Source organism: Mus caroli, unplaced genomic scaffold, assembly GCF_978045245.1.
Source record: "Mus caroli unplaced genomic scaffold, Mus_caroli_1 scaffold_18, whole genome shotgun sequence".
NCBI lineage: Eukaryota > Metazoa > Chordata > Mammalia > Rodentia > Muridae > Mus > Mus caroli.
This window is the reverse complement of record NW_028227273.1, coordinates 80,419,975-80,436,093: the sequence shown is the minus strand read 5'-3', so window position 1 is coordinate 80,436,093 and position 16,119 is coordinate 80,419,975. Positions and strand designations below refer to the sequence as shown.

Below are 16,119 nucleotides of genomic sequence, written 5' to 3'. Positions count from 1 at the left end.
GCAGGTGGATTTTTGAGTTCGAGGCCAGCCTGGTCTACAAAGTGAGTTCCAGGACAGCCAGGGCTATACAGAGAAACCCTGTCTCGAAAAACCAAAAAAAAAAAAAAAAAAAAAACCAGAGACACTGAAACTTATAGAGGAGAAAGTGGGGAAAAGCCTCGAAGATATGGGCACAAGGGAAATATACCTGAATAGAACAGCAATAGCTTGTGCTGTAAGATCGAGGATTGACAAATGGGACCTCATGAAACTGCAAAGCTTCTGCAAGGCAAAAGACACCGTCAATAAGACAAAAAGGCCACCAACAGGTTGGGAAAGGATCTTTACCTATCTTAAATCAGATAGTGGACTAATATCCAATATATATAAAGAACTCAAGAGGGTGGACTCCAGAAAATCAAATAACCCCATTAAAAATGGGGCTCAGAGCTAAACAAAGAATTCTCACCTGAGGAATACCGAATGGCTGAGAAGCACCTGAAAAAATGTTCAACATCCTTAATCATCAGAGAAATGCAAATCAAAACAACCCTGAGATTCCATCTCACGCCAGTCAGAATGGCTAAGATCAAAAATTTGGTGACAGCAGATGCTGGTGAAGATGTGGAGAAAGAGGAACAGTCCTCCATTGTTGGTGGGATTGCAAGCATGTACAACCACTCTGGAAATCAGTCTAGCGGTTCCTCAGAAAATTGGACTCCGATATAGTACCGGAGGATAGTACGCAATACATCTCCTGGGCATATATCCAGAAGATGTCCCAACGGGCAAGAAGGACACATGCTCCACTATGTTCATAGCAGCCTTATTTATAATAGCCAGAAGCTGGAAAGAACACAGATGCCCCTCAACAGAGGAATGGATACAAAAATTGTGGTACACACTGAAACTCAGAGGAGAGAGCCTGTCTCCCAGGTCTGCTGACAGAGGATACTCAGAATCACCAGAAGAACAACCTCTGAACAGAGACAACTATAACAACTCCAGAGATTACCAGATGGCGAGAGGTAAAGGTAAGAATCTTACTAACAGAAACCAAGACCACTCACCATCATCAGGACCCAGCACTCCCACTTCGCCCAGTCCAGGGCACCACAACACACCTGAAAAACTAGACCTGGATTTAAAAGCATATCTCATGATGATGGTAGAGGACATCAAGAAGGACTTTAAAGAACTACAGGAGAACATGGCTAAAGAGTTACAAGTCCTTAAAGAAAAACAGGAAAACGCAACCAAACTGGTAGAAGTCCTTAAAGAGAAACAGGAAAACACATCCAATCAGATGATGGAAATGAACAAAACCATACTAGACCTAAAAAGGGAAGTAGAAACAATAAAGAAAACCCAAAATGAGGCAACACTGGAGATAGAAACCCTAGGAAAGAAATCTGGAACCATAGATGCAAGCATCAGCAACAGAATACAAGAGATGGAAGAGAGAATCTCAGGTGCAGAAGATTCCATAGAGAACATCGGCACAACAATCAAGGAAAATGGAAAATGCAAAAAGATCCTAACTCAAAACATCCAAGAAATACAGGACACAATGAGAAGACCAAACCTACGGATAATAGGAGTGGATGAAAATGAAGATTTTCAACTCAAAGGACCAGCAAACATCTTCAACAAAATTATAGAAGAAAACTTCCCAAATCTAAAGAAAGAGATGCCCATGAACATACAAGAAGCCTACAGAACTCCAAATAGACTGGACCAGAAAAGAAATACCTCCCGACACATAATAATCAGAGCAACAAATGCTCTAAATAAAGATAGAATACTAAAAGCAGTAAGAGAAAAAGGCCAAGTAACATATAAAGGCAAGCCTATCAGAATTACACCAGATTTTTCACCAGAGACTATGAAAGCCAGAAGATCCTGGACAGATGTTATACAGACATTAAAAGAACACAAATTCCAGCCCAGGCTACTATACCCAGCCAAACTCTCAATTAACATAGATGGAGAAACCAAAGTATTCCACGACAAAACCAAATTCACACATTATCTCTCCACGAATCCAGCCCTTCAAAGGATAATAACAGAAAAAAACCAATACAAGGACAGGAACCACGCCCTAGAAACAACAAGAAGGTAATCCCTCAACAAACCTAAAAGAAGACAGCCACAAGAACAGAATGCCAACTTTAACAACAAAAATAACAGGAAACAACAATTACTTTTCCTTAATATCTCTTAATATCAATGGACTCAACTCCCCGATAAAAAGACATAGACTAACAAACTGGCTACACAATCAAGACCCAACATTTTGCTGCTTACAAGAAACTCATCTCAGAGAAAAAGATAGACACTACCTCAGAATGAAAGGCTGGAAAACAATTTTCCAAGCAAATGGTCTGAAGAAACAAGCTGGAGTAGCCATTCTAATATCAGATAAGATTGACTTCCAACCCAAAGTCATCAAAAAAGACAGGGAGGGGCACTTCATACTCATCAAAGGTAAAATCCTCCAAGAGGAACTATCAATCCTGAATATCTATGCTCCAAATACAAAGGCAGCCTCATTCATTAAAGAAACTTTAGTAAATCTCAAAGCACACATTGCACCTCATACAATAATAGTGGGAGACTTCAACACACCACTTTCACCAATGGACAGATCATGGAAACAGAAACTAAACAGGGACACAGTGAAACTAACAGAAGTTATGGATCAAATGGATCTGGCAGATATCTACAGAACATTTTACCCTAAAACAAAAGGATACACCTTCTTCTCAGCACCTCATGGTACCTTCTCCAAAATTGACCACGTAATTGGGCACAAAACAGGACTCAACAGATACAAAAACATTGAAATTGTCCCATGCATCCTATCAGATCACCATGGACTAAGGCTGATCATCAATAACAAAATAAATAATAGAAAGCCAACATTCACGTGGAAACTGAACAACACTCTTCTCAACGATACCTTGGTCAAGGAAGGAATAAAGAAAGAAATCAAGGACTTTTTAGAGTTCAATGAAAATGAAGCCACAACATACCCAAACTTATGGGACGCAATGAAAGCATTTCTAAGAGGAAAACTCATAGCTCTGAGTGCCTCCAAAAAGAAACTAGAAAGAGCACACATTAGCAGCTTGACAACACACCTAAAAGCACTAGAACAAAAGGAAGCAAATTCACCCAAGAGGAGTAGACGGCAGGAAATAATCAAACTCAGGGGCGAAATCAATCAAGTGGAAACAAGAAGAACTATTCAAAGAATCAACCAATCAAGGAGCTGGTTCTTTGAGAAAATCAACAAGATAGATAAACCCTTAGCCAGACTCAATAGAGGGCACAGGGAAAGTATTCTAATTAACAAAATCAGAAATGAAAAAGGAGACATAACAACAGATCCTGAAGACATCCAAAACACCATCAGATCCTTCTACCAAAGGCTATACTCAACAAAACTGGAGAACCTGGATGAAATGGAGAAGTTCCTAGACAGATACCAGGTACCAAAGTTGAACCAAGATCAGGTTAATGATCTAAACAACCCTATATCCCCCAAAGAAATAGAAGCAGTCATTAATAGTCTCCCAACCAAAAAAAGCCCAGGACCAGATGGGTTTAGTGCAGAGTTCTATCAGACCTCCAAAGAAGATCTAATCCCAGTTCTTCACAAACTATTCCACAAAATAGAAACAGAAGGTACTCTACCCAACTCATTCTATGAAGCCACAATTACTCTGATACCTAAACCACAAAAAGACCCAACAAAGATAGAAAACTTCAGACCAATATCCCTTATGAATATTGATGCAAAAATCCTCAATAAAGTTCTTGCTAACCGAATCCAAGAACACATCAAAACAATCATCCATCCTGACCAAGTAGGTTTCATCCCAGGGATGCAGGGATGGTTCAATATACGGAAATCCATCAACGTAATCCAGTATATAAACAAACTCAAAGACAAAAACCACATGGTCATCTCGTTAGATGCAGAAAAAGCATTTGACAAGATCCAACACCCATTCATGATAAAAGTCTTGGAAAGATCAGGAATTCAAGGCCCATACCTAAACATGATAAAAGCAATCTACAGCAAACCAGTAGCCAACATCAAAGTAAATGGTGAGAAGCTTGAAGCAATCCCTCTAAAATCAGGGACTAGACAAGGCTGTCCACTTTCTCCATACCTATTCAACATTGTACTTGAAGTCCTAGCCAGAGCAATTCGACAACAAAAGGAGATCAAAGGGATACAAATTGGAAAAGATGAAGTCAAAATATCACTCTTTGCAGATGATATGATAGTATATATAAGTGACCCTAAAAATTCCACCAGAGAACTCCTAAGCCTGATAAACAGCTTCGGTGAAGTAGCTGGATATAAAATTAACTCAAACAAATCAATGGCCTTTCTCTACACAAAGAATAAACAGGCTGAGAAAGAAATTAGGGAAACAACACCCTTCTCAATAGTCACAAATAATATAAAATATCTTGGCGTGACTCTAACTAAGGAAGTGAAAGATCTGTATAATAAAAACTTCAAGTCTCTGAAGAAAGAAATTATAGAAGATCTCAGAAGATGGAAAGATCTCCCATGCTCATGGATTGGCAGGATCAACATTGTAAAAATGGCTATCTTGCCAAAAGCAATCTACAGATTCAATGCAATCCCCATCAAAATTCCAAATCAATTCTTCAACGAATTAGAAAGTGCAATCTGCAAATTCATCTGGAATAACAAAAAACCTAGGATAGCAAAAACTCTTCTCAAGGATAAAAGAACCTCTGGTGGAATCACCATGCTGGACCTAAAGCTCTACTACAGAGCAATTGTGATAAAAACTGCATGGTACTGGTATAGTGACAGACAAATAGACCAATGGAATAGAATTGAAGACCCAGAAATGAACCCACACACCTACGGTCACTTGATCTTCGACAAGGGAGCTAAAAACATCCAGTGGAAGAAAGACAGCATTTTCAACAAATGGTGCTGGCACAACTGGTTGTTAACATGTAGAAGAATGCGAATCGATCCATTCCTATCTCCTTGTACTAAGGTCAAGTCTAAGTGGATCAAGGAACTTCACATAAAACCAGAGACACTGAAACTTATAGAGGAGAAAGTGGGGAAAAGCCTTGAAGATATGGGCACAGGGGAAAAATTCCTGAATAGAACAGTAATGGCTTGTGCTGTAAGATCGAGAATTGACAAATGGGACCTCATGAAACTACAAAGCTTCTGCAAGGCTAAAGACACCATCAATAAGACAAAAAAACCACCAACAGATTGGGAAAGGATCTTCACCTATCCTAAATCAGACAAGGGACTAATATCCAATATATATAAAGAACTCAAGAAGGTGGACTCCAGAAAGTCAAATAACCCCATTAAAAAATGGGGCTCAGAACTGAACAAAGAATTCTCACCTGAGGAATACCGAATGGCAGAGAAGCACCTGAAAAAATGTTCAACATCCTTAATCATCAGGGAAATGCAAATCAAAACAACCCTGAGATTCCACCTCACACCAGTCAGAATGGCTAAGATCAAAAATTCAGGTGACAGCAGATGCTGGCGAGGATGTGGAGAAAGAGGAACACTTCTCCATTGTTGGTGGGATTGCAAGCTTGTACAACCACTCTGGAAATCAGTCTGGCGGTTCCTCAGAAAACTGGACATAGTACTACCGGAGGATCCAGCAATACCTCTTCTGGGCATATATCCAGAAGATGTCCCAACCGGTAAGAAGGACACATGCTCCACTATGTTCATAGCAGCCCTATTTATAATAGCCAGAAGCTGGAAAGAACCCAGATGTCCCTCAACAGAGGAATGGATACAGAAATTATGGTACATTTACACAATGGAGTACTACTCAGCTATTAAAAAGAATGAATTTATGAAATTCCTAGCCAAATGGATGGACCTGGAGGGCATCATCTTGAGTGAGGTAACACAATCACAAAGGAACTCACACAATATGTATTCACTGATAAGTGGATATTAGCCCAAAACTTAGGATACCCAAGATATAAGATACAATTTGCTAAACGCATGAAACTCAAGAAGAATGAAGACCAAAATGTGGACACTGTGCCCCTTCTTAGAATTGGGAACAAAACACCCAGGGAAGGAGTTACAGAAACAAAGTTCGGAGCTGTGATGAAAGGATGGACCATCTAGAGACTGCCGTATCCAGGGATCCATCTCATAATCAGCTTCTAAACGCTGACACCATTGCATACACTAGCAAGATTTTGCTGAAAGGACCCAAAGATAGCTGTCTCTTGTGAGACTATGCAGGGGCCTAGCAAACACAGGAGTGGATGCTCACAGTCAGCTATTGGATGTATCACAGGGCTCCCAATGGAGAAGCTAGAGAAAGTACCCAAGGAGCTAAAGGGATCTGCAACCCTATAGTTAGAACAACATGATGAACTAACCAGTACCCCGGAGCTCTTGTCTCTAGCTGCATATGTACCGAAAGATGGCCTAGTCGGCTATCACTGGAAAGAGAGGCCCATTGGACTTGCAAACTTTATATGCCCCAATATAGGGGAATGCCAGGGCCAAAAGAATGGGAATGGGAGGGTAGGGAAGTGGGGGGCGGTATGGGGGACTTTTGGGATAGCATTGGAAATGTAATTGAGGAAAATATGTAATAAAAAAAAAACAGTGAAAAAAAAAAAAGAACCAAAAAAAAATTGTGGTACATTTACAGAATAGAGTACTATTCAGCTATTAAAAAGAATGAATTTATGAAATTCCTAGGTAAATGGTTGGACCTGGAGGACATCATCCTGAGTGAGGTAACACAATCACAAAAAAACTCAAATGATATGTACTCACTGATAAGTGGATTTTAGCCCGGAAACTTAGTATAGGGAGATATAAGATACAATTTGCAAAACACATGAAATTGAAAAAGAATGAAGACCAAAGTGTGGACACTTTGCCCCTTTTTAGAATTGGAAACAATCTCCCATGGAAGTAGTTACAGAGACAAAGTTTGGAGCTGAGACAAAAGGATGGACCACCTAGAGACTGCCATATCCAGTTATCCATCCCATAATTAGCCTCCAAACAATGACAACATTGCATACACTAGCAAGCGTTTGCTGCAAGGACCCTGATATAGCTGTCTCTTGTGAGACTAGGCCGGAGCCTAGCAAACACAGAAGTGGATGCTCACAGTCAGCTATTGGATGGATCACAGGGCCCCAGTGGAGGAGCTAGAGAAAGTATCCAAGGAGCTAAAGAGATCTGCAACCCTGTAGCTGCAACATTATGAACTAACCAGTATCCTGGAGCTCTTGACTCCAGCTGAATATGTACCAAAAGATGGCCTAGTCGGCCATCACTGGAAAGATGATGAACAAGCATTGAACACGCACTTTATATGCCCCAGTACAAGGGAACACCAGGGCCAAAAAATGGGAATGGGTGTGTAGGGAAGTGGGCAGGGGAAGGTGTGGGGGACTTTTGAGATAGCATTGGAAATGTAATTGAGGAAAATACGTAATAAAAAATATTAAAAAAAAGTTTGGGTATGTTGTGGCTTCATCTTCATTAAACTCTAAAAACTCTTTTATTTCTTTCTTTATTTCTTCCTTGACCAAGTTATCACTGAGTAGAATGCTGTTCAGTTTCCACGTGAATGTTGGCTTTCTATTATTTGTGCTGTTATTGAAGATCAGCCTTAATCTGTGGTGATCTGAAAGGATGCATGTGATAATTTCAATATTTTTGTATCTGTTGAGGCCTGTTTTGTGATGGATTATATGGTCAATTTTGGAGGAGGTACCATGTAGTGCTGAGAAGAAGGTATATCCTTTTGTTTTAGGACAAAATGTTCTGTAGATATCTGCTAAATCCATTGGTTTCATAACTTCTGTTAGTGTCCCTGTGTCTCTGTGTCTCTGTTTTGTTTCTATTGGTGAGAGTGTGGTGTCGAAGTCTCCCACTATTATTGTGTGAGATGCAATGTGTACTTTGAACTTTACTAAAGTTTCTTTAATGAATGTGGCTGCTCTTGCACTTTGAGCATTGATATTTAGAATTGAGAGTCCATTTTTACCTTTGAGGTAGATTTTTCCTTTGATGAGCATAAAGTGCCCCTCCTTGTCTTTTTTTTTTTTTTTTTTGATAACTTTGGGTTGAAAGTCAAATTTATTAGATATTAGAATGGCTACTCCAGCTTTTTTCTTTGGATCATTTGCTTGGAAAATCATTTTCCAGCCCTTTACTCTGAGGTAGTGTTTGTCTTTGTCCCTTTGTGGGTTTCCAGTAAACAGCAAAATGTTGGGTCCTGTGTGTAGCCAGTCTATTAGTCTATGTCTTTTTATTGGGGAATTGAGTCCATTGATGTTTTTAAAAGAGAAATCAAAGAAAAGTAAATGTCGCTTCCTGTCATTTTCGTTGTTAAAGTTGGGATTCTGTTCTTGCAGCTGTCTTCTTTTAGGTTTGTTGAAGGATTACTTTCTTGCTTTTTCTATGGTGTAGTTTCCATCTTTGTGTTGGTGTTTCCCTTTATTATCCTTTGAAGGGCTGGATTCGTGGAAAGATATTCTGTAATTTGCTTTTGTCATGCAATACTTTGGTTTCTCCATCTATGGTAATTCAGAGTTTTACTGGGTATAGTACCCTGTGCTGGCATTTGTGTTCTCTTTGTGTCTGTATAACATCTGTCCAGAAATTCTGGCTTTCATAGTCTCTGGTGAGAAGTCTGGAGTAATTCTTATAGGCCTGCCCTTATATGTTACTTGACTTTTCCCTTATTGCTTTTAATTTTCCTTTTTTATTTAGTGCATTTGTTGTTCTAATTATTATGTGTCAGGAGGAATTTCTTTTCTGGTCCAGTCTATTTGGAGTTCTGTAGGCTTCTTGTTTGTTCATGGGCATCTCTTTCTTTAGGTTTGAAGTTTTCTTCTATAATTTTGTTGAAGATATTTGCTGACTCTTTAAGTTGAAAAATCTTCATTTTCATCTACTTCTATTATCCGTAGGTTTGGACTTCTCATTTTGTCCTGGATTTTCTGGGTATTTTGAGTCAGGATCTTTTTGTGTTTTCCATTTTCTTTGATTGTTGTGCCCATGTTCTCTCTGAAATCTTCTGCACCTGAGATTCTCTCTTCCATTGCTTGTATTCTGTTGCTGATGCTCACATCTATGGTTCCTGATTTCTTTTCTATTATTTCTATCTCCAGAGTTGTTCCCCCCCCTCCTTTTTAAAAATTGTTTCTACTTCCCTTTTAAGAACTTGGATGGTTTTGTTCAATTCCATCACTTGTTTGTGTACTCCTGTAATTCTTTAAGTGATTTTTGTGATTCCGCTTGAAGGCCTTCTGCCAGTTTAGCAGTGTTCTCCTGTATTTCTTTAAGTGAGTTACTGATGCCTTTCTTAAAAATCATCTACCTCCATCATGAGATATGATCTTAAACCCTAGTCTTGCTTTTCGGGTGTATTAGGCTATCCAGGACTCACTGTGGTGGGCGTACTGGGTTCTGATGATGCCCAGAGGTCTTGGTTTCTGTTAGTAAGATTCTTACGTTTGCCTTTTGCCATCTGGTGATCTCTGGTGTTAATGTTGTAGCTGTCTCTGGCTGGAGCTTATTCCTCCTGTGATTCTGTTAGCCTATGTCAGCACTCCTGGGAGTCCAACTCTCACCTGAGTCCCACTGGTCAGAGCACTCTCTGCAGGCAAGCTCTCCTCTTATAGGGCAGGTGTCCTGTAGTCTGGAGGTATGATCCACCTCCTGAGTCCTGGGGTCAGAGCCCTCCCTCTAGGCCGACTCTCCTCTGGCAAAAAAGGTGCCCATGTGTCTGGGTCTCAGCCTTGCCTCCTGGCTGAGGATGAAAGGCAGAAGGGACTCTGTCCAAGAAGCTCTGTTGCTTCTGTCGCTCATTTGCTCTAATGTGATCACGAGGTCCTGGGTGTACTCGGGGTCCTGCGGCATGGAGAATAGTAGAGAGTCCTCTGTGGCCCTTGATGGCCTTGGTTGGGTTCATGCAGAAGATGGTGGGGCTGGGCAGGGTTCCTTTCTCCCTTTTCCTGCTGGCACAAGACCCTCCTCGATTCTGTGGAGGTGATGTTGTGTTCCACTCACCCATGATCATGAGGTGATCCGGAGGTCCTGTAGCATGGAGAGTACTTTGGAGCCCTTGACAGCCTCTGCTGGGTTCATGCAGAGGATGACAGGGCTGGTTTTATCAAACTTTAATTATATAGAACACACATTGTTATGTAGCTTATTCGAAAACAGGCTGATCTTCAATTAAGGCAGAAGAAAACTTAAAATGAGTTCTGCATAAATCTTTTCTGAACATAGTTAAAGGCTTTACATCTGAACATGGCAGGTTAATCCTGTTTGCAGATGGTGCTTACACTGTTATAATCAGGGTTTTTTTTCCTGTTCCCCATCCTGACCACCTTGTTTTTGACACAAGGTAGAACAATGTTTTAAATTAATGGTATAAAAATACCCACAGCAATCTCATGTTGGAATCTTGCCAAATTCACTAGGTGAAATAGCTGTTTTCCTGGTCTTTCCCTGTAGAAGCCACTGACACCCTAAGAATTGCTTGAATATGATGCTGAGGCATGGGATGCTGACCTAGCACATTTGACATATACAAATACATTCTACTTTTAAACTTTAAAATAACAGCCCTGGGGCCTGGAGAGATACCTTGGTAGTTCAGGGAAGCCTGGGTTCAATTCGCAGCATTTATGTGGCAGTATGTAACTATCTGTCATTCCAGTTCCAAGAGATAGGATGCCCTCTCTGTTTTGAGGGCAGTGAAATGCATGTGATGCAGATATACATGTAGACAAAACAACCACACACATAGAAATGAAGACAGCAGTGATGGAGACTGAGCTTCCACTGCTCCTATCTCAAGCCATTTGTCTACTGGCTAAAACTACCTCTGTCTAGTGTTGCTCAGATGTGAATATACGTTTTGGTACTTTGTTTTTAGTGAGCATTAGAATGAACCTCTCTCGGTGCCCTGAGACAAGTGCCCTCTGACAGAGCAGGGCTCTTCTAAGCCCTGTGCCACTCAACATCCTGGGCACAAGCAGCGACTTTGGCAGCGCTGAGAAGGCCACTTCTATCCAAGCTGTAGCAAAGCTAAAGGAAGGCTTCGTGAATGCTTGCTTGCTGACACTGCCTCATCCCGAGAAGAGCAGAGTGCCAGGCCCCACAGCTGCTTCTGCTCATCCTTCCCCATCCTTCCCTGGTACTGTAGAGAAAGAAAGAAAAAACAGTTTTAAAACCTTGAAACCCCTCCAAAAAAAGGAAGTCACTTATGGTTCATGATACATACTACATAGGGAGAGATGCTGATGGGGATTGAACTATAGTAAGGAGAGACAGGTAAGGAATCCTAGGAGTGTGAACACTTCATGTTAGGGATCTTACAGTTAGGCCTTGAAGATGCTGGTCAGGTAAAAGGACCAAGACTGAGTGGCAGATCTCAGAAGAGAAATGACAGGAAATGCGGTACAAAACCTACGTAGAGATCAAGGTCCCTGGGATTCTCTTAAGAGCAGTGATAAGCCTGGGAAGGGCCGTTAACAGCAAAGACTTTCAACACACATTTTTAAAAGGTCTGTCTGGATTTTTGTGGAGCATGAAGGAGGTGGCAGGCAGAAATACTTGTGGAGTGCGTGGGAAACATCTGAGACTTAAGGAGCACAGAGAATGCACCCCAGCTCCAGGATAAGACACAGCATTGACAGAACTGCAGAGATGCCTGCAGGGATGGCCTGTGTTTTGCACTGGTATCTGGAAGAGTCAGTGAACAGGCTCCAAATGAACAAAGTGGCAACTGTGGTTTCTGCCTTGTTTTGCTGCATGCCTGTGCATTTGAGGGAAGGGGGTCTGTCCTTACTCTGTCTTTCCAAACAGTGGGTTCTGGCAGGCCCAAACTCTCAAAGATATCAGCCACATATCTTGCAGTGAACCACACTGTGTCCACCATGGCCAACTACTGCACTCTAATGTCAAGGTGAGGAGCTCCCAATCATGTGCAATAGAAGATCAGTGTTCAGTTGTCAAGTGTGTGTGCCCTCATTTTTCAGAATACAGTAGGAAGCAGGGCCCTACTCTCTGATGTGCTCCTGTAAGGCAGACAGCATCTGAGCTCCTCCGGGATAACTCTGCCCAACACAGACTGCTAGTTTCTGCTTAATCCCTGCTTGATCCTGAGAGAAGATAAGCTCCGTCATAAATGGTGGAAGAAGGTGCTGACGATCCTCAGCAACATGATATAGATGGATCAACTTGATACAGAGGTAACCCATGTTGAAAGGGCTGTGGCTGGCTCAGACTGTCTGCCAGCTCAATGAGGAACTGCTTGGAAGTAAAAAGGCTCAAAGGAAAACTGAATAGGGGGGTGTTGGGGATAAGATTCCACAGCTTGGTTAGAGTTACTGAGGAGTGGAGTGTCCCTCTGATTGACACAAACAATGTCCACGTTGGTGGCAGTAAGACAGGCCTTCAGGAGGTGATACACCCATTGAGGGTTCTATGCTCATGAGAGGACAAGATGAGAAAGCTTACTTGCTCATCCACTCCACCACATGAGGATGTCTAGCCAGTAGCAATTAGAGAAATGAGCCAGCCCTAGACATCAAACCTGCAGTGCCTTGATCTTGGACTCCCAAACTGAAAGAAACAAATGCTCTTTGTAGGTTAGAGAATCTCAGGTTTTTGGTTATAGCACCATAAGATGATTGTACAAATTGTATATCTGTAGATTTACTAAATTTAATACGTATGAATTCATGATGGGTAAATTGTACAACAGAGCTGTCAAGAAACAGCTGTTTGGTGTACCATGAATGAATTATTCCTTAAATACTTGTGACCACAAAGATAAATAATTTAGGATTCATCTTTGTTCTAGTATAGGATGACACAGGAAGTATCCACCTCCCTGGATGGGACAAAAATCAAAGGAAAGCCACTATCCTTTACATCTTTTGCAACTGCAGTAACTGACTCAACATAAACACCCACATGTTGGTCAATAAGTCTACAGGACAGAGCAAAACATTACCTCTGACAATCTCAGGTGCAGAATAGCATTTTCTTGTTCCAGTTCAACTATCTTTTCTTCTTTAACCCAAACCAAAAATCCAAAAGGAAAAATCCATCAATGCAGCACCTACCTGCACATACTGAAATACCATGAATGAACAGAGTGCAAGAAGGGATAGGAACCCTCTCAGCAAGGAGAAGGTCAACTGTCAACTGTCACCTGTCAGGTTGCTCAGTCTCCTTCACATACTACAGAGACAAACAAGCTGGCCTCAGCAAGGCCTGACCTGCTACCCTCCCACATCCCATGGCTCTAAGCCTCTGTCAATACCAGCCACAGTGGCTACCAGGGATGTAAGTCTTAGACTCCGGACTCTTTATCCTTTGGTCAGTAAGGTACCAGAGGGCCTAGATGGGAAAAAGAGTTTATAGAGAAAGCCATAGAAATGATGTGTGTGTGTGTGTGTGTGTGTGTGTGTGTGTGTGTGTGTGTGTGTGTGTGTGTATGTGTGAGTGTGTGTGTGTGTGTGTGTGTGTGTGTGTGTGTGTGTATAAGTGTGTGTGTCTGTGTGTGCTTATATGCACGTGCGTGTGCCATGCATACATGCTAATAAGACATCTGTAGTCTTGGGTGTTCAAGGAGAGAAAGGATTTTATGTGAAGATGTAGGTGGAGAATGGAGGCTGGATGTTGGTAGAAAACTAAAACATGGTGGGATTTTATGAGCCAAAGAAGTGAACTGTATATTTAACACCCATAGACAACTGGGACAGGAACAGTGTCCCTGCTGGTGGCTCACAGTTCTAGCTGTGGATTCAGGGAATTCAGACCATTATGCTAATAATACAAGGTCAGAATAAAGATTCAATACCCTCCTGTGCTCTTGTCTCTTCAAAGAGGAAATTTTAAGTCCCTCCTTCTAGGGATCCCCTCATTCTCTCCTGCAGTAGATTCAGCCTTTCCTTTTATGGGTCTAGGCATTCCTGCAGGAGATTCAGACCCTCTTGAAGGGAATTCTGTCTCCAGATAGGGGTGCATCGTCCTGGTAGGTAATTAATTATCCAAATCTTCTCACAGAGAATCTGTGATCACCTAGAGACAGTACTTTGTGCACTTCTAAACTCTTATTAATAATTGTAACCCAGGCTTACACAGTATGGCCAGCAACATTAGCTAGCACTTACTCAACTCTCTCTAACGGGAAGGCAGTGGACTACAAGAGACTGAACTGTGTCTGCCTCTATTTCCAACAGACTCATATTCAACTTTCACTCATGAAAATAGCCAGGAAATTTTTATTAGTCCTTTAAAAAAAAGTTATAGCAAAAAAAAAAAAAAAAAAAGAAAAAGAAAAGAAAGAAAGAAAGAAAGAAAGAAAGAAAGAAAGAAAGAAAGAAAGAAAGAAAGAAAGAAAGAAAGAAAGAAGTACCTGAACTTTAATAACACAGCTGGAAAAATCCACAGCAGTGGCAGGAGCAGCAGGAGAAGAGATTTAATTCAGTTGATTTTTTGTGGTTGTTGGTTGTTCACTAGTCTCACCGTGATGGAAGCTGCACATTTTTTCGAAGAGACTGAGAACTGGTGGAAGTCTGGTTTTCCAGACAGCAGTCAGAGGCAAGCCAGGGATCTGGGGACCTTCATACCATTCCAAGATCTGAGTGGGATATCCTTTTGAAGGATGAGCAGTGCTCAATCACAAGTGTGACAAAGACTGACAAGCAGGAAGCTTATGTACTCAGTGAAAGTAGCATGTTTGTCTCCAAGAGACGTTTCATTTTGAAGACATGGGGTACCACCCTCTTACTGAAAGCACTGGTTCCCCTGGTTCCACTTGCTAGGGATTGCAGTGGGTTTGACTCAATTCAAAGCTTCTTTTATTCTCGTAAGAATTTCATGAAGCCTTCTCACCAAGGGTACCCACGCCGGAATTTCCAGGAAGAAACCGAGTTTCTTAATGCAATTTCCTCAAATGGAGCAGCATATTGTATGGGACGCATGGATTCTGACTGCTGGAACTTGTATACTTTGGATTTCCCAGAGAGCCTAGTAATCTGTCAGCCAGATCAAACTCTGGAAATTCTGATGAGTGAGCTTGACCCAACAGTTATGGTCCAGTTCTACATGAAAGATGGTGGTACTGCAAAGGATGTCACTCATGAGAGTGGAATTCGGGACCTGATACCAGGTTCTGTCATTGATGTCACACTGGTCAATCCTTGTGGCTACTCAATGAATGGAATGAAATCGGATGTTCCATATTGGACTATTCACATCACTCCAGAACCAGGATTTTCTTATGTTAGCTTTGAACAAACCTAAGTCAGACCTCCTATGATGACCTGATCAGGAAAGTTGTGGAAGTCTTCAAGCCAGGAAAATTTGTGACCACCTTGTTTGTTACTCAGAGTTTTAAATGTCGCACAGTGCTTTCTTCACCCCAGAAGACTGACAGCTTTAATCATCTTGATTGCCAGAGTGCTATGTTCAACAATTACAATTTTGTTTTTACCAGTTTTGCTAAGAAACAGCAACAACAGCAAAGTTGATTAGGAAAAACGAAGAAGAAAAAACACAAAAAGAGAAGCCACACAGGAGGTGGGGGCTGCTTTCTAGATGCTGATCCTGGGGGCCATGCTGACCATGACCACCACTGCGTAGTTGCAGAAAGCCCTAGGTGTAATGATAGTGTAGTCATTTTGAAGTGTATGCATTATCATATCAAGGTTTAGGTATCTGGCATGAATGCTCTCTTCTGGGTTTAGGTGTTCTATGCCACTCTTGCTGTGGAACTGAAGTGCATGTAGAAAAGACCTCGACTGTATGAATCTTTACGACACTTGTGAAAATGATACAATTTGGTTTATGCACACTGTAATATTTCTGCAGGCATCATCCAAAATTCCCCACAGACAAGGCTTTCATCCCCATTAGATGTGGCCTCAGCTGACATCTGCGACTGTTCTATTAAATTGCTGCCAGAGTTTTTACATCCAGTTACCTCCACTTTCTAGGGCATATTCTCTACTAATGTTACTCAAAACCAATTTGTACTTCATACAGGTGTTTTATGCAACAGTAACTAAAGTTTTCCT

At 41.3% G+C, this 16,119-nt stretch overlaps 1 protein-coding gene and 1 pseudogene across 1 annotated transcript in view; one reads left to right on the top strand and one right to left on the bottom strand.

Annotated features, from left to right (window-relative positions):
• The window catches only part of Kif25 (kinesin family member 25), a gene marked incomplete at its 5' end in the record, with an annotated part of 73,331 nt that extends 60,222 nt beyond the window's left edge, over positions 1-13,109 (bottom strand). Inside the window, 3 exon segments of the mRNA XM_085832678.1 lie at positions 11,115-11,225; positions 12,092-12,189; positions 13,047-13,109. Coding sequence (XP_085688804.1) covers positions 11,115-11,225; positions 12,092-12,189; positions 13,047-13,109 — 272 coding nt within the window.
• Positions 13,110-14,570: 1,461 nt separating this feature from the next.
• On the top strand, positions 14,571-15,573 carry LOC147000529 (S-adenosylmethionine decarboxylase proenzyme 1 pseudogene; annotated as a pseudogene).
• The last annotated feature ends 546 nt before the right edge of the window (positions 15,574-16,119 follow it).